Source organism: Anabas testudineus, chromosome 12 (genome assembly GCF_900324465.2).
Source record: "Anabas testudineus chromosome 12, fAnaTes1.2, whole genome shotgun sequence".
NCBI classification, from domain to species: domain Eukaryota; kingdom Metazoa; phylum Chordata; class Actinopteri; order Anabantiformes; family Anabantidae; genus Anabas; species Anabas testudineus.
In genome coordinates, this window is record NC_046621.1 from 2,179,272 (window position 1) to 2,203,010 (window position 23,739).

Here is a 23,739-nt window from a genome sequence, read left to right on the forward strand (position 1 = left end):
GATTCACAGGAGGTTGCATGTATGTAGGTGTTTGTGGACACGGGTTCAGCTGGAAAAGAAAAACATAACAGTCCTTTAAATGTCTAATATATGACTGAAGGGGATCTTTAAGGTCACAGTTAGCAGCTTGTGAATGCATTATAGCAACGAGTGCCCGGCTGGCTTACTAACACCGTGTGAGTGATAATGATGAAGACGATGAATCAGCGTTACCTTTACAGGCCCCGGCAGCTCCCAGATGGTAAATACCAGCCAGAACATGCCATATCGCCTTCTGCTCGCTGGCTGAGAAGCTCAGCGTTTCCATGGCAGTCAGCAGCTTGGTGAAGGCGACGGACGCTCGCTGTTTCTCCTCAACCTGAGAACAGACACACAGGGAGAAAGGAGGAGGGATGCTGTCTGTTGTGTCTTGTAAAAATCAGCCACTTTATGGTTTAGAAGAACAACGGAGTCACATCTCATCTCCCATCGCTGCCTTAGTCTCTCTGAGATGACTGGATGTGGTCTCCCCCACTTTTTAAACCCCTTTGACTCTGTTTTGTAGCTCAGCTGGTTCCTGGGACGACACCGTGTTCTGAGCATCTCATCTGTTTGCTTGTAATTTAGAAATGTTTTGTGCTCACTGTGAAGAGACTGTCAGCATAATACAATCAGATCAAGCATGTTTCCTGTCAACACAGAGATCGAGTCATTACTTCACAAGTCAGAAGCTTCAAGCTTTCAGCTTCGAGTCCTGACAAAAGGTTCAGTGGGTTAGGTTGGAGTTTATACAGCTGTGTTCACGGGTTAAAAGAGGAAACTAAACCCTCTCATCCTTATGGGATTAGTTAAAAATATCTTCATTGTTCAGGGTAAAATGATGTTTGTAATAATACTCTTAATAATCTTGATATTTTTAGAGATGTAGTGCTGTATTTTCCATTCATCGCTGTTTTGTCCCTTTGACGTTGTTGCAGTTTGGCAGGAAGTTTGTGATTTAACAGGCTTCATCACATTCTGGTTCAAGGAGGAGCCTGACGATGGCTCCCAGTAAAACCTGAGAGTGCGAGTGAGTGTTTACAATGAATTAGTGTCCTGAGGATAGTTTGTGTGAGATACATTCAACCCCCACGCCAACTGGCCCCAACCTCTATGATGGATTTACTGCACCTTGGTGGGAGGAATGATACCAAAAGAGTTGGATTCAGGAAGCTGGTGCAGCTGCAGTTCTGTCCTGGTGAAGAAAGAGAGAAAGTTCAGTGGTAGTAGTACTGCAAAGAAATGTACTTATACCACACTTTAGAAATATTATATTAAGAGCAAAGGTTTGGCACATGTATGTTAAGCAACAATAAGTAAACGTACATTTAGTATTATAGATACTCCACTGGAGATTACCTCATCTCTGTGCTGAGTCCTGCCAGCATCTGGTAGAAAACCAGGAAGTTGCTCTCTCCTTGAGTTTTCTGACAAACTTTCCATCTGTCCAACATCATGGTCTGAAGGAGAAACAGGAGAGAGAGCAACAGGTGAGAAGGTGGAAAGGAGCTGAAGAAGACACGAGTAACTTTGTATGCAGCCATGTTTGGAACTGGTAAATGTGTGAGGTACCTGTAGGTGTCCAGCAGCAGCCTGCCCGGCGTGGTTGAAGTCCAGTGAGAAGACCGTGGCAAATCTAGATGAAGCGTCGCTGTGCTGAGAGCTCACACAGCCAAAAGACCTCAGGATGGTGAACATCGCCTGCACGCGCTCCACTGGAGGAAACAAAGATTCATTAACAGTCCAACAAGGACCAGGACTCGTCGTCCCTGCAGCTGCTGCACTCACCGCTGAGGTTCTCCCCGGTGGTACCAGCTTGTTTGAGGAGAGCGTGCGTGAAGGCTTGGCACGCAGTGGTCTTGCCGGTCCCGCTGCGTCCCACCGCGCACACACTGTGGTCCCTCCTGGTGCCAACCATCGACACGTACACACGTTTGACCAGCGCAGCCAGTGCAGGTGGAGCGTCCCACACTGTCTCACCTCGCCGAGACTTCGGAGTCTGACAGAAAACAAAAAGAAGAAACAATGGATGAAACAAAAAGTCCATCAGCCTGATTTCTGCCTGCTTCTCCAGTGTGAGGGTTTTCTACTTTTCTGAACTGATATCACCTCAGATTCTAGAAAACTGAGATGGACAGAAATTCTAGACAAGATAAGTAATTAATTAGAATAAATCATAATAATAAGTTAAATTATGTCAACACTTTGTATTAATGACTCGTTATAAACCACATTAACATTTTTAAATAAACCGTTTTAGTTCATTTTAGTCTTTAGCAGTTTAAGAAGTAAAGAAAGAGAAAAGTTTAGATACGATGATCTAAATGAGAACCGTGAGGTGGATGGAAACCTTGCTGTGCGCCTGTAACGGAGGCCAGAAGTTGACCAGGTTGGGTCCCGCGTGTGTGAGCGGCATGTTGGCTTTAGCTCGACTGGTCAGCGTGTGCAGGACCCCACACTCATTCACAGTCTGCAGGTCGCTCAGATCCTCACACAGATCCAGCTCTGACGGGTTACACTGTGGGAGAGGAGAGGGACACCACGAGTCCTCGGTGAAGTGTTTACAGACAGAGACATACTGAAAAGAACAAGAGGTGAACGACAGTACCTTCTCAATGTCATACTCCGTGACGTCATGCAGAGACCCATCTGTCTGCAGACGGACCCTCACACGGCCGTCTGGGAGTTCAGGTGTGCCTTCATCAGGTTTCAGCTGAGTGGCTGAAATGAGGGGATTAAAATGAACCCATTAACACTCACTCATGGAAAAAAGTGAGTTTTGTTTTCCTCATTCTCTGATTCCTGCATATTAACGAGCTGAGTCAGGGGTCAGGGGTCAGTGGTCAGAGGTTGGGTGGGAAGAGGACGAGTGCAGTGCAGATAGATGCATGTGCAGCAGCATCAGCATCAGGAAAGTGTGTAACATGACAAGTAGTTAATACAACGGGCTGGAAGATCACTGCTCCACCAGCTGTGTGTGGATTTGCAGGACGATATGGTCTAAATAAGAGAGTTCATGACAAGATACCAATTATAAATAATAGATCCAAAAAGTTGATGAAACGTGTGAATATTAAAATATTCAGATGTTATTTAGGTCAAAGAACAACTAATCAGCACATGGATCCACTATGAAAACAACATATTGTTTTATTATATCTATTTAGCTTTGACCTCCCACTTAAACCACAATTAGTTTGATCCTTTTGATTAGTGAATCATTCAAGTTCATATTAAAGTATTTTTTATTGTCTAATCAGATTCAGATGCAGGTTTTCATTGTCCTGGTGAAAACACTGAAAACAAAAGTGTTTCTATCAGACAGGATTTGAACTGTGCTAAACAAAGAAACGTGCTGTCTGTGAGCTTGACAACTCACCACGGGTGAAACCGTCCTTGTGCACATACCAAACCGTTCCAGCTTCATACCACACATCCCTCACCTGAGAGAGAAACAACAGGACAACTATAACCTCATACATCTTGTTACCATGGTGGTTTTAATTCTGCACCTAAAGAATAATCAGAGACTCCGTACACGATGACAGTAACACACTGACCTCCTTCCTGTTGTGCTCTGTCATGGTGCTGTCTGCTTGCCTTCCATCAGGCTCCTGCCTCTGTTCCACGCTCTCCTCCTTCTTCTCCACCTGCTTCACCTCCTCCATCCTCTCCTTCTGCTCCTGCTCGGCCTGTGGCGTCTTCTTGTTCTTCTTCTCTGACCTCACATCCTGTTGCTGCTTTAGCGGCTCTGGTGTCACAGTCTGTTTGGTTTGCTGTTTATTGGACGGGTCGGGACTGACGATGTGTCTCTGGGACGAGGACCTGCCGTCCGACTGGGCTGAGCCGCGTCCTTGTTTGCTGCTTTTTACCACTTGTTCAGCCCTGAGGGACATCTCAGCTTCGAGGATGGGAGGAGTCTGGTCTGGGACGAGGAACTGTTGCACGAGGTTGTTGCTCAGTTTGTTTGGCTACAAGGCACCAAAATAAAAGATGGTTATGATCACTTAAAGGAGCAGTTTGTCATTTTTCTGACAGATGAGAAGATTGTTACCACATTCACGTCTGTACATTAAATACAGTCTAAATTATATTTGTGCCGTCACAGCATCATCATAATTCCCTCCCTTTACCCCCTCCCCGTCCTCTTTAAAAGCTTAGAGAGCAGACTAGACACTCACCGGCCTCTCCTCTTTGGACTCTGGCTCTTTCTGTTTGGTCTCCTTCTCTGTTTCTCTGACCAGCTGTTTGAGGAAGCCGCCCGGCAGCGCTGACAGAGGGGGTGGAGGTTCGGCCGTGACCACCGTCTTGTTCTCCTCCTTTATCTGTGGTTTGATCAATTGATAGATGCAGATATTAGAATTAGACGGAAAGAGGAAATGATTGTGTGATCTGGATTATAAGACATCAGGTGCACACTGCATCAAGCTCAGACATGCAAGTTTTGACATTTGCATTAAAGATTCTGCAAATTTATTTTCACACATACATCACATTTAGTGAATTCTATGTAGTTTAAGATGCAATAAATTCAAATTAATGTGAATAAATCATGCATCAGTTCAGGTCACATAAATATTACTTCTTTAAAACTTGTATTGTCTGTTCAACTGTTCAAAGATATTTATGTCATTATCAAACTGTTTAATGGAAACATCAGTTAGTGAATGTTGATTCGTCCTCTACACCACTGTAAATATGTTTCCATCGAAGCTACATAGCAAAATAAAATTTGTTGTAGGTCCAAACCTGCAAACAACCGGGTGAAACGAGAATTATGTGAGAGAACAGTAAAATCTCTCTTCAAAATTCACAGTTTAGTGTCATTTTAAATGGTTTCCAGTGTCTGGGTGTTCTCAGCTTTACGGGGAAACATGAGTCAGCGGCTGTGACGAGCACCATTAGGGAACAAGAGGTGCCAAACAGAGAGGTGGCCAGAGGCTTGACATTTAACTAATAGGTATCACCTGCTGACACAATAGGGAACAGGATAAAGGTCAGTAGGACAGCTGTTTCACATTCTTTGACAAGTTACAATATGTAATCATGAGAAAACTTTGTGCAGAACTAGCTGGATGATGCCCAATTATAGCACTGGATCCATGAAGACGGGCGTGAGCAGGCAGCAAACTGAAGTCAACTAAAAGATTAGTTTGTAGGACTAGTTCACATCATGTCAGCTGTAACTCAGCTCCCGTCTAGTCGTATAACTCCGAACTCAGATCCAGATCTGCACAAGTGCCTGTGTCCCCTGATAATGCTGTAGTGAAATGTGTCAGACACGGTGGCAGACGTATAAAAGTGACATCAGAGTGCATCACGTGATCGACGCTTAATGATCAGCGTCAAAATGTCACTGAGCCGAGTTAGTGAACAAATAAAGTTCTTAATGAAATTCTTACTTTAAAATATCTCTAAATATGTCAGTGTTGTCTTTATGGTTTTATGATTTGTTGGTTGTGTTGGTAGAAGTAAAGTAAACAGGTAAACTACTTAAACTACTTTATACTTCATACAATAAATATTGTGTTGTTTCTCCACTATGTTCATGACATAACGTTTCAGGTTTAGATTTAACACACAGTCAAAGATTTATTGAATACTAGTGGAAAACATACTGTTTTAAATCTAAGTCTCAGAACTTTCCTCATTTCTTCTCACGTTAATCAGCCCTCAGATTAATTTGTGGTTAAAGTAAAGCTAAAGGCTAAAGTAGATAAAAGTTGCTCCACCAAAAGCAGCAATAACACTAAAGTATATGTGACCGTCTGACGACTCAGCATTAACAGTCTAATAAAAACACATTTATAGTAACATTAGTCACAGGCAGAAGTGACGCACACAAACAGAAATACTGAAGTAAAGTACAACTACAAGTAGCAGTACTCCACCAGCAAACACATGATACAAGTATTTGAACTGATGTTGAAGCTGTTGATAACGTGAACGATGAAACAGTTTATTCATTTATTCTCAAATATAAAATCAAATGTATGAACCTGAATCTGCAACTAAACTAAACTAAAGCTGTCAGATGAGTACAAAGTACTGTAGTCCTCTGTGAGTTATAGTGGAATAAAAGCATTAAATGGACCTCATACCTGTACTAAAATACTATATTAGAGTAAATGTACTTAGTTACTTACCAGCTCTGGTGACAGGACACATGATAATACATTTAGTAAATACAGAGTTTTGTTAAACTGGTATTTTTACTCAAGTAAAAGTACTTCTTACAATAGTGGTAGCAAATATAGGTCAAATACCGTTTACAGTACAGTGAGGTAAAAGAGTGCAGTATGTATGGATCGTGCAAAAGTATTTTTACTTCCAAACTGGAACACCAGCCTCAAACCACAGTGTGACAGCATGGTGCTTTTAAAAGCTCACGCTCCTACACTAAGCATGCGGCATGAGTAATACACCAGCAGCGAGGCTTCACAGTGACAGGCCGTGATGATTCAGGCATGTAATCAACGCCACGTCCTACTACACAGCACACACATGCAGTGAGGATCAAATATTAGATGTCCAATTAACGCAGCATGCAGCAACTCTGCACCTCCCTTCTGCTCCCACAGTTTTAAGCGTGAGGACAGAGCCATTGTTGCACAGGGGTTGGTGCAAGAGGTGGGTTCAGGGGAGTGTGTGAGGAAGGGTCACACAGATGTCAGCCAGATGTGGTGTCAGAGCGGTGGTGGTGGCAGTGTGTGCACGCAGGGGGAAGACGCACAACCTGACAATGAGGAGAGAAGGATGAAAGTGAAGCTCGTGGACACAATGTCAAGCGTCAGTATGTATCCTGCAGATCAGCTCAGAGACTGTAAACAGGATTTCACTCACACAGAGGTCACAGTATCACAGGGCTCCGTTATCCTTATCCTATCCACTAATAATCATTTCAGACTGATGGAGCTGGTGGAGCTGTTTCTCTGGTCTGGACGATGAGGTCACCAAACGTGCTCCAGTCAAAGTTCAGACCGTTCAACCCATGTGAAACACATTACAATGAAAACCTGACATTTCTATTTGTTTTGTGCATTAATGTGAGAAAGGTCATCGTCTCCATCATCGTCTCCTCGTCGCTTCACACAGATGTTTTTGTGTCTGCACTCGACGCCCAAATAGCATTTAATGTTTGTATTTACCACGCTGGCGTCTTGCTCCGACCACAATGTGGACACATCTCAGTTTTGGCCTGCGTTTGTCTTCCTCTGGCCTTTAAGCTGAATTTACGTCTGTACACGTTTGTGTGTGTGTGTTTGTCGAACATGTTAGTTGATTATTTCTACACTTTGAGTCGTATTTATTTATCTGTTTCTCATGTTTCAGTCCAGTAGATTCACTGTTCTTGACTAATAATTAGAAACGTCACAGTTGTAATTATTATATTTCAATTACATTCAGCGTCGTGCAGTGTAACTCATTTAAAAACCAGTAAGTTGCATTTCATTTTGATCATCCTGGTGATGCGAAGGTCTAAGGACAGAGGGTGCTGTCATTGTACAGATCCTAAAACCCACTGGGAACTGGGTGATGGTTTGATCATACAGGGGGAAAATCCCAACCTTGGACTGTATGAGCTACATTAAGCAACTGGTTGTTCAGTCCCTGAACTCAACTCGACAACTAGTTTCAACAGAACAAGGCTCCAAAAATCTCTCCAATTGACTTTCAGTGTAGCTCTGTGGAGTTGAAGTGAATCTATCAAGTTTCTATTTCATATTTTACACTAAATCCAAATAGTTCCTGTTACTGAATGTGAACATGTTTCAAACTGCAAATCTCACACAGGATTGGACGCGTTTATAACCCACGAACAGTCGAGAAGGTTCCACAAACTTCATAGTAAAATTTAAGTCAGCAATAAAAAACAGTGACCAGACAGTACCTGAGAGGGTGAAGCCAGTGTCAAATCACACCCTGGTTACTGAATCACACAAGCCCGGTCAGGCCTCTCCGAGCCAGCTGAAACCATCCCTAAATAAAACCCAGAGACCGTCTCGCAGTCACTGGAAAGTACGAGACACACAGAACACACAGCGGCATACCTTCAAAAAGTACAACGACACGGCTAAAAGATCCAGATGGTTAAAGGCAGATCCTGGGGGGACGAATGAGAGTCCCAGTGTCACACAAACACCACCACAGGCCGACACACTGGCAGAGTCCGACTGAATGCGGCATGCAGCAATAGAGTCAGAAATAGAGTGACACACAAGGGTCTGCACGCGCACACACACACACGCGCACGCGCACGCGCACACACACACACACACACACACACACACACAGATAAGAGTTGACAGACGATTCCTCTATAAATATCTGCAGGCCGAGAGGGGGAGGAGGAGGATACGACCCTGTTTGGAGACCTGGATGGTGGTGGGGGACAGAGGACAGGAAGTGAGAGACGTTCAGGTCAAAGACACCAACATGTCACCACTGACGTCTCCGACAGTCAGAGGACAAACCGTTCATTAAACTTCATAAAGTGTGTGAATGCAGGAGGTGGGGGGTGGAGTGACAATAGACACAAGAGCACATGTGCAGATCTGCACTGCATCAGCTGTCCGGTTTGATTGACAGCTGCAGCTGGGGGAGAGGGGTGAGGGGGAGGAGCCTCACGGTTCTCAGGAGGAGGGAGAACCAGCAGCAGCGTCTCCTAGAACTTCTGTTTATTTACTAATAACATGAAATCTAGTCCAGAGACAGTGGAACTCGTCTTTACTCACGGAGACGAGGACGCGTCGACTTGTCCACACTGAAATGTGTACGGACCCTGATTTTCCCACTAGCACCACTGAGTACTGAGTACTGCGTACTCTATACCAGGAATACTAACACAATATCACATTACCTTAACGTGATTACAATGACAAAGGGGTCAAAGGTCACTGTGACTGGGTCCCATTCTCGTCAACACTGCAGCTCCGAAACTAGAGAGTTTCTCTACACGTGACACAAACGTCCACTTGGACTCATGCATGAGCTAAATGAACGAGAATCTGGACAGAAGAGAATCGCTGCACGGTGCTTCATCTAGTTTCAGTTTTATTTGTGGAGATTTGGACAAACTGACATCATCAAACACTGAATCAGTTCCTGTTGGCAGCGTATCACTGACTCTCACTGAAGAAACCTTCAGGCAGGTTCTGAAGCCATAAGGAGTCGACTGGAGTGAACATCAGAGTGGAACGACGTTTGTGTTCCTGTAATCGTCTCTTTTACCTTCATCCCACTCGACGACTGTCTATTATTTTTATATCCTATAATTCTCAGATCAGAAATTACTTTGTTAAACTAAAATTTTCATGGTCAAAAGTAAAGTTAGATGCTGGTTAGAGTCCACTAATGATTTCCAGAGCTCTCAGCCAAGTTAATTTCATCTGTAGATGTTAATAGTTGATGATCTGTGAGCTCAGAGTGTTTTATGATTGAATCCACTTCATTCTTAGAACTTCTGCTTGTGTCTGTGGAAATTAAAGAAGAAGAAACTTCATTTGTAAAATGCATCATTTGAGTGATACGGCTGAAAGCTCCAGAAAAAGCAAGTACAGCAAGTGAACTCTGAACTCTGAGGCTCATTGTTTAAGACAAAGTATGAAGAGTCAACAGGATCCGGAGCTCTCAGCCCTAAGACGTGACCTCCATCAGCAGACTGTCATGATCAAAAATGCTGGAGCTTGTACTTCATCAACTGTATGTGAAACATCCAACACACATTCAGGACTGACACGGCTGATCTGGTAAGATCACGACTGACCTGAACACGTGATCACATGGTAAAATATTCCAGATGTAAGTTCGTCAGATACACGGATGCAACACGGAAAAAGGATTTTTATTCATGAACTGTTTTTACAAGCAGTCCAACACGTAACTTCCTACCTGTCTGGAAAATAACAAAAAAATAAAATAAAATCATTGAAATAAAATAAATTTAATAATAGTCATTGATAATATTATCAATTATATATCAGTATTATCATAACCTTAATGGTAATAACCCAAAGCCAGTAGTATTTGTTTGTCTGTGGCATAAGAAAATAAAACAAAACAGGACTTTTCTGATGGGTGTAAACTCGGGGATTTTCTACAGCGAGCTCTTGGCTGATGCACGTGAAGGGGAGACGACATGAGAGAGAGAGAGAGAGAAGAGAGAGAGAGAGAGAGAGAGAGAGAGAGAGAGAGAGAGAGAGAGAGAGAGAGAGAGAGAGAGAGACAGATAGAGAGAGAGAGAGAGAGAGAGAGAGAGAGAGAGAGAGCTCCCCACACACACAATAAATATGAAAGAGCAAAGAGTCCGTTTAAACAAAAATAATCATCTGGAACTCGCAGGTACAATATCTAAAGTCTTTATGTGCAAGATTTGAGCTGAAGTCTTCACCACAAACAATTATACTCACATCAAAACCCCCTGACCTCCCCGAACGTCATTTTGTTTTCTACATTACATTTTTTAAATAAACCTAAAGCATTTTGTCATTTCATATACACATATATTTATATATACTTTGAATTTTTTCCTATATGCCACCCTTTTTAAATTGTCTTGTGTCGCTTGTGTTTGAGCAGAGAATCTGTGTCAGAAAGAAGGAAAATCAAAACGTCCACTGGATGAACATACAAAGCCGTAATGAAGCGCGTGTATGTTCACACATTCACATGACGTACATACAGTGTGAAAGAAAACGAGAGAGCAGAGCCAGATCGGTGGGTGCGTGTCCAGAGTCCCGATGGCAACGTGGCAGAAATCCAGCACCACACAAACACACCTGCTCTCTGGATAAGTTTGGTCCTAGTTTTGTACCCTTCAGAGCCTCCACCGAAACCCGCACCGCAAAGTTTGTGTGTGAACTCACTGGTGACTGGTCGTCATGTTGAGAGAGAGTGGGGTTTTGTGTGTGGTGGTGTTCTTTTTATATCTTTTTTTTTTTTTTTTTTTTCAAAATTGGCTGTTGCCAAAGTCCACGGTGAGAAGGGTCAAAAGTTCAGAAAAGGAGGCTTCCCATTGGTTCCCATCAATCAGCAACAGTTATTTGGCACATTTAACAACTATTAAGTAACACACATTGGGCTAAAAAGGTGCAACAACATAACTTTCCATGAAAACAATAAAAACCATTTTGGTTTACAAAAATAAAAGACACCTTGAGAGGTGACGACATTTCTCTATAAGACATTAATATATCTCCCCCTGACTGGTAAAGGCTACAAAGAAAAACAAAAAAAGCACAATGCACCCCTAATCAAGCCTTTCTCCTACTGTAGGTCACACAACACAGCTCTGGAAATGCATGGACATCACAGACGAAGACGCTGCACTGCAAGAAAAATAAAACCCCTGAAATTTATCAATGATTCCACCAATAAATCGGTTCCTGTTCCTCCGCTGTGTGTATTTAACACTGCGATTGTGTGCGTTTCTGTATGTTGATGTGGTCTGAGGCGACACGAAAAGCCTCAATATTAATAATAATTATAATATTAAAAATAAAAAAGGAAAACGATGTTTCACTTTATCTGAACTTTGTCACATTCAGGAAAAAACAAACATAAAATCATGAAAAGACTTGGAGGAAAACTCCACCCTCAAACATTTCAGTGGTGGTGATGTGTTTGTCTTATTCCTGCAGGAAGCTGCAGAAGTCAGAGCAAATCCGAATCATTGTGGTAGAATCAAAGAATCAAAGAGCTTCAATCTAAACCGACAAAGAGCGAGACACGGACGTCCAGCTTCTGGTGCAGTAACGATGGGATGGATGGGAGGTGTGAACATCTCCACGTAACTAAAATGGAGTTTTGAATTGTTTTCACCTCAGAAGGTAAAACGTCTTCAAAGCTGAAGTTTTTCAGTCATCACTCAGATCAGCACATTATTTATGAGCTGCACGTTTCACAAAATTACAAACAAATGGATTAGATCAATAAAATTAATTTACAGTCAAATGGAAATAAAAACGCATTAACAATTGAATTTGTGGCATCAAAGATATGAGCTGCCGTAGAAAGAGCTGCTGCGTTCACTGGCTCTAAGGTTCCAACATTCCAAAAGACTAAATATTGATTGAATTGTGTTTTCAGATGGATTTCTCCCAGTTTGGGTTTCAGGCACTTCCATATCATCCTATGACAGATGTACTGGGCCTTGAATGTGATCTGACCATTAGTCGATCAGCAGAGAACGAATCAGCCACTATGTGATAACCACTGATTGTTAAAATGCAGAACCAGCTTCTGGTTGCAGCAGCTGAAGTGTCACGATTCATTTACTTTTTTTTTTTTTTTTTTTTATTCTGAATCCTCTGAGGCTTTAGACATTTGGTCAAATACAGGAATAGAAATTTAAAGACTCGACAATTTACTGATAATGAAAACGACTGTTTGCAGCAGCCCATCTCTCATCTCAGAATTTGAAACTTACCCGTTTTTCCTGGAAAAACGTTTCTACTATTTTAAACTTTGTACCTTGAGCTACAACCTGCAGTTCCTCGCTGGTTGCCCAAGGGTATTCTGGGATATGCAGGCCAATTGAACTAGTAAAGAACTACATGTAGCTGAGGAAAGCTGCAGGAAATGCCTCGATGAGCAGACACATCATGTATGAAATGCACCTTTTGATTGTTGTGTTTCATGTATTTGAGGGTGACTTCTTCCTTTAATTAGCTTCAGCTCCTTCCTCCCTGCACTCAAACTCTCTGCGACAGCCGACCGATCGAAACTGTAAACCTACGACGACGATTGTATCCGAGAGCGGGACAACGAGTTGTTACTGTATTTCTGATGACGTGATGGCGCTGTGCTCGTCCTCGCTGTGACATTGGCCCACTGAGAGGTCCTCGAACCCCGCCACCGAGTTTATAAACTGACACAGTCCAGCTGAGGTAATGCAACGCTGTGAGTGATTGAAAGCCATCAGACTCCTGCCTGTCTACACCCCCCCCGCCCTCCCAGCAGGAAAACAAGCTTCCTCCTTCTCAACATCCCTCCCATGCAAACCAGGACAGATTTACAAACAGGCAGACAGAGAAGTCCCCAATAATGCAAACACTAAAACACTGGAGATGCACAGAGACAGGGTTTCGTATATACACAGTCACTTCCTCACCCCCTCCCTCCTTTACTCTGCTGCCATCGAGTGTATTCATACACAATAGTCACACCGTTGTCCGTGGTTACTGATCCCCACGTAGACCAGTCTTCGAGGTTCCTATAGCAACCGGCTGATATTTGTTAACCAATGAAATTTCAGTCTCTATGGTAACTGGGTGTACAGGAGCCAATCTGAAAGAGTCTGTGGTCCTTGTACTTCCAGTTTTCTGCATTGGAATGAACCACCCCCACGACCACCACCGCCCACCAACACCAGAGCAGGTCCCTCCTGGATGCTCAGGTGACTCAAGTAAATATTGATGTTGGCACTTTATGCACTTCAGTAACGGAGGGAGGAATGGCGAGAGGGAGGGATGAGAAGAACCAGTTGAGCAGCCCGTTCCCGGTGATTATCCCCTCGTGAAAATACATTCTCCGCTAGAGCCCGGTCTCGTCTGCATCGCCTCCGAGAGCCTCTTAGCTCTGTGGGGTTTTTGGAGGTGTGTGTCAGGTTTCTGTGGTTCTCCAGATACACCTGGAGTGAGGAGGTGCTGAAGGTGCAGGAGGAGACAGGGGGAGGACGTTGGGAAAAAAAGACGGGGACAAGAGAGGACCGGGTGTTAGTCCTCGTCACATTCATGCAGAGGTTCTTCACATCGGGAATATTCCTCTCTTAGCTGTGTTGTACTTCTTCCCCTCAGTGACTGGCAAGGTCCCATGGCAGAAAAAGAAAAAATAACTATATCGCACTTATGACTGGTCGTCACGTTGAGAGAGTGTGTGTGTTTTTGTGTGTGTGTGTGTGTGTGATTGTTAAGAGGCTGGTGAGCATCCATACACACACACACACACACACACACACACACACACACACACACACACACACACACACACACACACACACACACACACACACACACACACACACACACACACACTGCGAGGTGTCTGGGGCTGGAGGTGGCAAGGTGTCAGGGCTACTGTCCAGTGGCTGATGGGGAGGGGGAAGGTGAGATGCAGTGTCAGGTGTGTGTGTGTGTGCTTGTGTATGTATATGTGTGTACATATACACTCGCTGGCCACTTTATTAGGTACACCTGTACCATCTCATAAAATCCATCCCAGCAGCTTTGCTGTGAATTCTACTTTTACAAGGTTACATTTCTCAGTTTGTGTTGAAACTGTCAGACAGGTGATAATTCATTGGACTGCACAGGTTTACCTAAGGAAGCTGCCAGTCTGTGTATATGTGTGTGTGTATTCACAGGCCATTGCTATTGCGGTGTGTGAGGGGAGGTTTGGAGAGCTCCACCACTCCAGCCCGGCCTTTCCCGATGACTTTGGGGGCACGACGCAGCAGCTTCTGGGCTTCTGTGAACGCTTCGGTCAGCTCTTTCTTCCACTGAACGAACTCGGGATCGCTCTGCATAGATAACAAGAAAAAAAAAGGGATCAGCTTTTTATTCCTAATCTCATCAAGGTGAGTCAGGATAAAAAAAACATGGGAAAGTCAGTCTTCCTACCTCACACTGCATAACAAACTGCTTTCCTCCTTTGATGCGCAGCAGGATACACTTCTTGTCTTTGACGTGCGTTTCCTCCACCGACACAATCTGCTCCATCGTCAGCAGGTTTTGCTGTGAACAAAACTGACCAGTCAGAAAGGAGCAAAGGTGAAGTGCACCAAGCAGACGACAGATACTGATGCATGAGGGCTGAAGCTGATACTGTACGACTACTGTGGAGGAGAGCAAAAAATCTACTGAGACCGTTCAATGGTTTTCCAAAGATCTTGCTCTAAAAACATTAAGTTGTTCAGTAAATAAAAGTTGAACCTGACTTGACAACTAGTTGCTTGGATATACTGAGTCTGCTGCTATTCTACATATTGCTGTATAAACTGGAAATCCCTTAAAACTGCTCCCCAGTGTCAGAAAACCACACGGCCCCCTCAACAGGTAAATCCCAGTGTCATTTCCAAAGACTTATTGATGAGGTTTTTCTATCAATTTGCACTTTAGCTACTTGCATGGTGTCGCTACAGTATGATTCTGAGGCTTATAATGACATGTCAGGCCTGCAAAGCTTTGCAGGAGTGCATGAGGTTTGTAAAACTGGAAACTTGAATAGAAGTCTTCTCATTTTTCTCTCCACTGATTTCACCATCGGACAACAACTAGCTGTTGGCACTGAAACTAGCTCTGAGTTCATGCTTCTAATATTCTGTTTTTTATCTACCAGCAGCGATCTGAGGATGATATGACTAAAATACACTGAGCCTGAAGCAGGGAGCTGCTCTAAACACCTTGTGGACAAATAGACAGCAGGGACGCTGAGGACACAGCAGGGACATGGATGTGGTGTTAGCACTCACCCCATCTTTGTGCTTTTTAAAATGTTTTAGCCACGTCTCCTTCAGTGTGGAGTACAGAGACAGACAGACAACAAACGTTCATACATGTTCAGACAAACAGTAGCACAACAGACTCGCTTCAGGACAGACGCACATCAAAGTGATGAACATGAACACAGAGCGAAAGGTGATTGAACATGAGCTGTGAGGCCGACTCACCCGTGACTCTCCCTCTCCCCTCCACTCCACACGGTTAGGGAAGAGATAAAAGTATCGACGTTGCCACTGAGTCAGGAAAGGGTTCCCAAGCTTCAACATGTAGCCATGCATTATACAGTCCTTACCCAGGGCATAGTCTGCACCAAGACAAACACAGTTAGAACGTCTGACAGGAGTTTTGTCTTATTAATCAGTCTCCAACAGTCTCTTCTTTACCTTCCTCGTGGCCCAGCTGTTTGTTCTTAGCCCTCTTGCGAGCCTCACTCTTGTCCGTGTCCAAGTTGACCGCCTCGTAGACCGTCTCTGCCACCTCCTGCTGCCAGCGCTCAGATATGACCAGAGGAAAGTTCTTGTACAGTTCCTGGTCACTGTCCAGCAACTGGAGGACAAACAGACAGGAACAGGGTACAGGATGTTTAGTCATGATTCTTTTCATGTTTTGAACTCTGAACATCAGCTAATGAGTTCTGGTAGGAGGGAAACAATCCAACAACCTGAACTGATAACAATCCGAGAGGTTTAGGTTCTAGGTTCTAGGTTCTGCCTCATTTACGATTTTACAAATGAAAACATTTCAGATTTATTTTAGCTGTGATGTTTGGGCACGCTGTTAAATCAGTACTTAGTGTTACAAACCAGCTGTTGCAAACTTCCTGAAATTTATATTCAGGAAGTTGTAATAGGATGAAATAGAACCTGTGACAATGGTCGCTCTTTAACTTGTGGTTTGTTAAGTTCCTGTGGTGGAAAAGGCCTAATTGTGTAAAAACACCTGGTACAATCAGTTACATGTGGAGGTGGCTAGCTCTAGCTGTACCCCCCCACTTCCCTTCTTCATGCTAGCTCAATATGTAACACGCTAAGAGACTGATGTTCTCGTGCACTCATTAAAATCTACTTTTTATTTAAAACATACTGTAAATGTTCTGCTCCACATGCAGGTTGTGTGATCAGACCTACAAGGTTGATGAGTTCATGTGGAACACCTTCTGGTTCTTTGCCTCTCCTGATTGGTTGGTTAGTCCAGCAGCTTATTAATATCTGGAGAACTACAGGCTCTGTAAGTTGTGCTGCTATGATTGAAACTTTTTTATTTTTCAAACTTGTGCACATGCTGCATTTTAACAACCACATTCAAATAAAGAAGCAAAGACTAAACATTAAAACCACCACACACACACACACACACACACACACACACACAACACACACACACACACACACCACACACACACACACACACACACACACACACACAGTCTCAGTCTCTGTGGTCTCTTTAAGAAACTCCCTGATCAGTTTTCTGTCTTGTGCATTTATTCTCTTTCAGACAGAAACATTTAGTTCAGGCTGGATTAACGTCAGGGGATTGGAGCTACACCTTCATGTTCTCACATTACTTATTTAGATTTGTTCTGTCGATTATTACTCCTGTGTCGTCTGGGGAAATGTAGACAAACACTCCTAATTCTTTGCAGTCGAACATTAGAGGATGAATAACTGTTACTGCAGCAACATTAACGTTAATGAGGGAGAGGAGGCTGTTGTTCCAGAAGAACCAAGAAAACTGCAGAGAGAAAACCAAACTCAACCATTTATTGATTTGTTTTGTCAAAAGAAAAAGACGAAAAATTCCCAGAGACAAACTGTTTGTTTTGTCCTCTTTAAAATTCAAACCCCCAAAATATTTAGTTTACTATTTATAAGAAAGGAGAAAACACTGACTTTAGAGATGCTGGAGAGAACAGTTTGGCTTAAACAGATGTCGATTAACCAATAATATAATGTCTATAGTGGAATAACTCTTAACTTGTGACTACCAGTTTATCAGTTTGAAGGTTGTTTTAGTCTCCTAAACCCCAAACTGATTCTACAACAATTTAGAGAAATATAACTAAGAAGCTAAACGCTGAAGATTAAAGCTATTCTCCTGATTAAAATAATAATAATCAACTAATCAAAGAGGTTCACCTCCTATCAGCAGTTTTACTTGTCTGCAGCAGATTACTTCATTTCTTAACACTGAAAATGTCCATATTTAGTTTTGTCCTCCTGCTGAGGACACATCCTGGATCCTTCTGATGAGTTCAGCCTGACTTGCAGATGACCATAGGACACTTCACTGTTTACATAGATGCGTACTCACTGTAAGTGGGTAAAAAAGTCAGTGTGTGGATGTGTCAGAGTCTTTTTTACCTTGATGCCCTTCGTGTCCTCCTCATCAAAAGAGCCTATGTCAAAAGCATCTGCAGCGTTCACCTCTCCCCTGGGAGGGATTAAAGGAGGAGAGTACTAGAGGCAGACGGAGATAACAGAGAGATAGTTTCCAGGCAGATCCAGTGAAAGAGGAGGAGGATGAAGGAGAAACAGAAACAGAAGAGTGTGAGCAAAACAAAGCGACAATCCCACAGCAGTGCTTCACAGAGTGATGAGGTAACCATAGCAACTGTAACTGTAGTGGACTAATGACTAGTGTAGCTCCATCCTGAGATGCTTTAAACAGTGAGATAGTGCTAAAGTGAATTAAACCAGGACTTTGCCTATAACTGACCTTTAAAAAAGGTCACACCACTCATTTCAGCCATCGACTGGCTTCTGTACAGTCCAAATATCAATCTGTCGACTCGTGAAAAATGCATAAATGTTTGTCATTATTGTATTTTCAGAACTTTTAAACAGGGGGCTAGCTGTGTGTTAAACGTTTGCAGTACAGACACTGAGTCGGGGTATGTAGGTGCAGCAGCTAACGCAGCAGCTACACGCTGAGGTTACAGCAGCTACAGAGATGATTCATCTGCTTAAGCTGCTTCATTCTGCAACTTTCTGTTGCTGGTGGAAACTCTGGTTTCATGACAGCAACTGCAGTTATAAAAGAATGTGTGTACACTGCCTCAACACCTAATACCTAGTGTGTGCTGTAGAAGTGACGACGCTGAACTATAAATTAAAACCTGTTGTAAGTGGAACTGTCAGTAATCACTTATCTAAAACATATACACTTCATACTAGCAAAAAGAACAGTGGTCGCAGCTCCTACCACCCCCAGAAGTGGCTCATTAGGCATCAATCCCCCAGGAAGGCCACACGTAGTGATCCATTTCTGGGGGTAGGAAGAGTTGGAGGAGCTGTGACCTTTAGCTCCTAATGTCTCTGCTCATATCCTTTCTACTGTCCACCTAATGAGCCTACCGTTGCAAATAGTATACTGAATTTAAGAAATGGGATTCAGATTGAAACAGACAGGATGAAGTCTGACATTTGTAGAAACAGTGTTGTGACACTCAGTTTGGATATTATCATCAAAATATCAAATGTGTTGGGTAATCTTCTCAGTTATACTGGAAAAAGGGCAAGAAAGCACTTTGGAAAAACTTACTGAGATCAATGAGTCATAAAATAAACACCAGACACGGTTCAATACTAATTAAAATGGAAGAATGGTAACATTTCATTGACCTCAACTCCAATTTTAACATTTTTAAATGAAGAGATAACTCTTGTATGCAGGATTTATAGATAAAGAGATAAAAATAATCAATTAGAAATTGAGCATTACTACACAAATAACAAATGACTGATTACATTTATACAGACAAAAGCTTCAAAGCAGAAACAACTAAAATCCAGTATTGATCACATTGTATTAGAAGTGAACCATGTTGATAAATCACTTTGTCCACTGGAGTGGAGCCAGACAGAATAGAGCAAGTCACTAAACTCAGAGGTTCAATAAAGAAAACGGCAGCAACCTGCAGCACAAACAGCAAAAGCTGATTCATGAGGAAATAAAGCTTACTCACCTTCTGGAGGTACACCTGCTGCCAGTCGATGCCTTTGAAGAACTGATGTTCCTTCACCTCTAGGGCTCTGCATGTGTGAGACAGACACAGAGAGAGAGACGGGGCAGGAGGCGACTGTTTACAAAGGGGTTCATTCTCATTTGAACACTAGATGGCAGTGTTTGCCACATTACTCCATATCGGCCATAATCCTGCTATTTAACCAAACACCCACCGCAGAGAATGATCCATCACTACAGTTTAGATCTAAGCTGATGCAAAATGACAGCACTGATGACTTTCGTTGTGAACTCAGCTTCTATCAGATCACATGATGTCTGTCTGTATCTGTCTTCACTGGGCTACAAACTACACCACCCAGCGTTTTCGGCCTTAATGAGCACATCTAGCAAAAACTGTCTGACTGATGAATTCAATTGCACGCCTGTGGACGTAAATGTGGGACAGAGGTTAATGTGAACTTTTAGTGTGTGTGTGAGTGTGTGAGTCGTACCCCCGGCCCTGGCAGCCGAGCCTCTTGGATACATCTCTCTGCAGCAGCCCCTCCAGCAGATCTTTGAGCTCTGCAGTGAAAGAGTCTGGCAGCTCCACATTCTGCAAGACAGGGAGGGGAGGGAGGGAAACAAGGAGGAGAGACGGAGTGTTTGAAAACAGATCAACGTCTTTTGCACCCATTACTCTATTACTACAGTACAGGGGATTTCAAAAACATGCCAATATGAATTTGTCTCCCTTTGTCTTACCCAGTGTGCTACAAGGCAGGATCAAAAAGAAACGAGTATCATGAGTAATTTGTCATAAGCAGAGTGAATCACTGAACAGTACAGTGAACTGTTTAGACACTGAATTAGTTCTGATGAGCTCCTGGGAGACACCACACCATTTCTAATATTCCATCCTGTCCAGCAGAAATCACCAAACAAGTCTGAAACAGAGTTTAACTGTTTCAGAATGTGCAGTGATCTACAGTGATCAGCTACTGACAGTTGCTGCGGTGAATAATATTGATCACTTCATCCCAATGTCGCCTGTCAAGGGTGGTGAAGTTAACAAGGGTGAAGTTGCTACGGCTGGATGAGCAGCTCCAAAACCATAGGTGTGAAGGGTGTTCCTGGTCCGCTGTGTTCAGAACCCACCACAAGTGGTCCCAGGAATAGCAACTGGTTGCAAGGACCAGTGGTGTGCATGATGAACAGAGGGTAGCACACAATGTCAGGTGGGGGATGTTGTGGGTGTATTGCAGGATTATATGTGCAAATGTAATTTATACATCCAGTGACAGCGTTAAACAGATTCTCACAGGCCAGACAAACACTAGCCAGCTGTGTGTGTTAAAACCTGCTCTCACTTTATTGAGATGTGTTTTATGTTATTCAACTCTTCAGTGAGTCTAAAGACAGATGAGACACAGTTTACGTACAGTGACTGCTGCTGTTTACAGAAGGCTTGATGAAAAATAGTTTCAAGTCACAACTGTTGCAGCATAAAAATCTACTGTGCACCAGTTCAATCTGATCGTTTGTCTTCCTTATTGAGGAAGCAAAGTGTTATTGGCAGACACACTATTTTCAGCCCGCCCCCTTCTGCCCTGTCAGACTAGAGCAGCCTGATTCTCAGGCCGACCCACTTCCTTTTCCTCACACACTTAGATCTCCTTTGGTCAAATGGGCTGAGCCACAGGAGTGCCCCAGACCAATCAGCAACAAGAGCTGTTTTGCGTCACAGACTCCTGCTCACATTTCTGTCGTTCCCACTTTCAAACCATGTGATTTCGGGCCTATGGTTAAGAGACTGTCTGCTATGTGTGATTTCCTGCTCTGCTGCATCAGACTCACGCCAGACAACACACCTGCTCCAAAACCACTGTTTCTACCCGCTTTATGGTTAGCTTAGATTCCAGTGTCACCGTGGACAGTGCATGTGGAGCTGGTTCTGCAGCACCATCGAGTGACTTTAATTGAAAAGGCAAAGTACTAACAAATAAAAAAATGCAATTTATTTCAAGAACCGTTTTAAGGATCGACTCTGTCACTGATTTTTTTCACAAACAGGTTTTAGCTTTTTAGCTTGAGCTTCAAATGCACTTACTAAACAAGGTGAGTTTTTCTGTACAGCACTTTTGAACAAGACAATTTAAAGTGCTTTTCATAAAACATTAAAGGCACAGAGGAAACATAGGACTTAAGCAGTGGCCAAAAAAAGGCTTAAACCTCACCACGCCTAATTTAGTGACACGCTACTGACAACCAAAATAGTGGTTTGTGCAAGATTTTGCAAACATTCTTCCCACAACACCCCAGTTATAGTACTTGATGTTAGCACCACGTTGGCCTCTTATCACCCACTTCTAAATTAAGATATCAAGGTGTCCAGTGTCTTTTTCTATTTCACTGCCTTATCCGTTTTTGGCTCTCACTACTATAGGTCCGAAAGAAGTGTGCAGAGACCTGGTGAGAGTTTTCGAAATTTGATTATATCTCCTGTCATCAGACAAAATAAAACGTCTATGTGCAGCACCTGATGCTCATAAAGACAGAAATGTGCAGTGGAGTCACAACTAAACTTCAATGGACTCGATGGACTTTGATACTGAAGGAAACCTGCTGATCGTCAGGCCTCTGGAGAGTAGGGAGCATCTTCTTGCTATAATTCTTCAGTGGACCGATGGACATTTATTTGTCACAGGAATCAGCAGTAAGTCGTTCTGAATCTATAAATATGTGAATCGTGTCTGTGTTCTGATTTGACCGAGTTCTGACAGAGGTGCTGATTTCAGCTGTTTCATCCACTGGGATCTGTTCTCTCCCTCCTCCTATCCATCTCTTCCTGTCTTGGCTGCTCAGTTCTGCTGTCTGCTTCTATCAGGTTTATGTAATCAGACCATTCATCATGTTTATTAAACACTAAGACATATAGAGAACGGTTAATGTTCGGAGCTGAATCACAGACTACATGTTGAACTTTCACACATAAACAAACACACGCACACAGGCGAGGATCAACAGGATAAACCAGATTAAGTGGGTGGATTAAAATCCTAATCAGGATTTATTGTGATATGAAAGATCATACTTTCTCTGTTTAGAGGTCCTGCTCAGCCAGAAAAGCTCCCGTGTCTGCGTGTGTGTGTGTGTGTGTGTGAGAAGGAAGCAGCTCCCCTCTCAACTGCTTCATGTTCTGACAAAACACATAAATGGACACAGATATTTGGACGTATTCCACGGTGATGGACAACTGCTGCTGACGAGCAGAGTGTCGAGGTGAAAATTCACTGTACAGTTTGTCACTGTAAAGTCGTCTGTGCTGATACACAACACGTTGCCTTTGCACAAAAGGGGAAAAGGGGCGAGTGTGAGGTATTAAGTCAGTGGGTGGGCTCAGAGGACACGTATTTGATCAATTTGACCAATGACAATAAAGTCTAAACAGTATGTGCAGTAATCATCAGACCTCATTTCCATCAGTATTAATCATTCTGCACTGTGATTAGTTCTGTTGACATCTGAGAACATGGTGACATTAACACCAGCAGTCACACTAACCGACACGTTCAATGCCTGATTTAACTGTGCACTCTGTGCAGACATTGCTTACATTTTACCTCCAAGCAGGGCTGAATGATTAATAGCTTTTTAATCAACAACTTTTCTATTTCTATACTCCCCATAAATGCACTAAAACCAACATGGGTGATTGCACACTGACCAATACCATCATCATTCATTGTTTTATTTAATATATGTATGGGGGTTGTTCAAAATGCAATTAACATAGAAGGAGTTATCTTTTGTTATTTGTCATAATGACCAAAATGGTTGTGATGTAAAAATAAGCAGTGAGCTTTTGGTTCACAGCTCTGAAACACGTGTGAACTGTCTTCATCCAAAAGGAAATGTGACATCAGAGGTCTGAGCATTTGTGACCCTGTGTAATTTGCTTTCCATCTCATATGTCAAACATATTAAACTGAGATATAAGCTGAGCACAGAGAAACTTTGCCCCTCTTCAGCAGGCAGACGTGAAAACAGTCAGTGCAGAGTGAAGCAGAGGAAACTGTGATGTCCTGTGCATTTTAAAGCCTCTTTGTACTTTGTTAAGCCACCTGGACCACAGATCCCTGGCTCCCTGACTAAAACCTGCAGTGGATGTAGCTACAAGTCCATTTGACGGCGAGAGGGTGTACCTAATAATTTAATAATTTTCCAGCTTGGCTGCCGGCTCAGTTTGTCTAAGCCAGGTTTCTGACATACAACT

At 43.0% G+C, this 23,739-nt stretch overlaps 2 protein-coding genes across 3 annotated transcripts in view; both read right to left on the reverse strand.

Moving 5' to 3' along the window:
• The window catches only part of LOC113159802 (unconventional myosin-XVIIIb), a 28,099-nt gene extending 19,914 nt beyond the window's left edge, over window positions 1–8,185 (reverse strand). Inside the window, exons 1-12 of one of the 2 annotated variants that reach the window (XM_026356717.1) lie at window positions 8,070–8,185; window positions 6,585–6,754; window positions 4,200–4,343; window positions 3,579–3,989; window positions 3,398–3,461; window positions 2,627–2,739; window positions 2,369–2,536; window positions 1,807–2,017; window positions 1,591–1,733; window positions 1,378–1,478; window positions 1,150–1,213; window positions 214–358 (exon numbers count right to left, since the gene is read on the reverse strand). In XM_026356717.1, the coding sequence (XP_026212502.1) occupies window positions 214–358; window positions 1,150–1,213; window positions 1,378–1,478; window positions 1,591–1,733; window positions 1,807–2,017; window positions 2,369–2,536; window positions 2,627–2,739; window positions 3,398–3,461; window positions 3,579–3,989; window positions 4,200–4,343; window positions 6,585–6,623 (1,603 nt within the window). In that variant the 5' untranslated portion in view covers window positions 6,624–6,754; window positions 8,070–8,185. Of the gene's footprint in view, window positions 1–213; window positions 359–1,149; window positions 1,214–1,377; window positions 1,479–1,590; window positions 1,734–1,806; window positions 2,018–2,368; window positions 2,537–2,626; window positions 2,740–3,397; window positions 3,462–3,578; window positions 3,990–4,199; window positions 4,344–6,580; window positions 6,755–8,069 lie in introns of both variants that reach the window. The other variant, XM_026356719.1, reaches the window with a different exon arrangement.
• Window positions 8,186–10,947: 2,762 nt separating this feature from the next.
• The window catches only part of grk3 (G protein-coupled receptor kinase 3), a 51,501-nt gene continuing 38,709 nt past the window's right edge, over window positions 10,948–23,739 (reverse strand). Inside the window, exons 15-21 of the mRNA XM_026354231.1 lie at window positions 19,979–20,079; window positions 19,486–19,552; window positions 17,882–17,977; window positions 15,902–16,064; window positions 15,686–15,822; window positions 14,637–14,750; window positions 10,948–14,536 (exon numbers count right to left, since the gene is read on the reverse strand). Coding sequence (XP_026210016.1) covers window positions 14,375–14,536; window positions 14,637–14,750; window positions 15,686–15,822; window positions 15,902–16,064; window positions 17,882–17,977; window positions 19,486–19,552; window positions 19,979–20,079 — 840 coding nt within the window. The 3' untranslated portion in view covers window positions 10,948–14,374. The remainder of the gene's footprint in view (window positions 14,537–14,636; window positions 14,751–15,685; window positions 15,823–15,901; window positions 16,065–17,881; window positions 17,978–19,485; window positions 19,553–19,978; window positions 20,080–23,739) is intronic.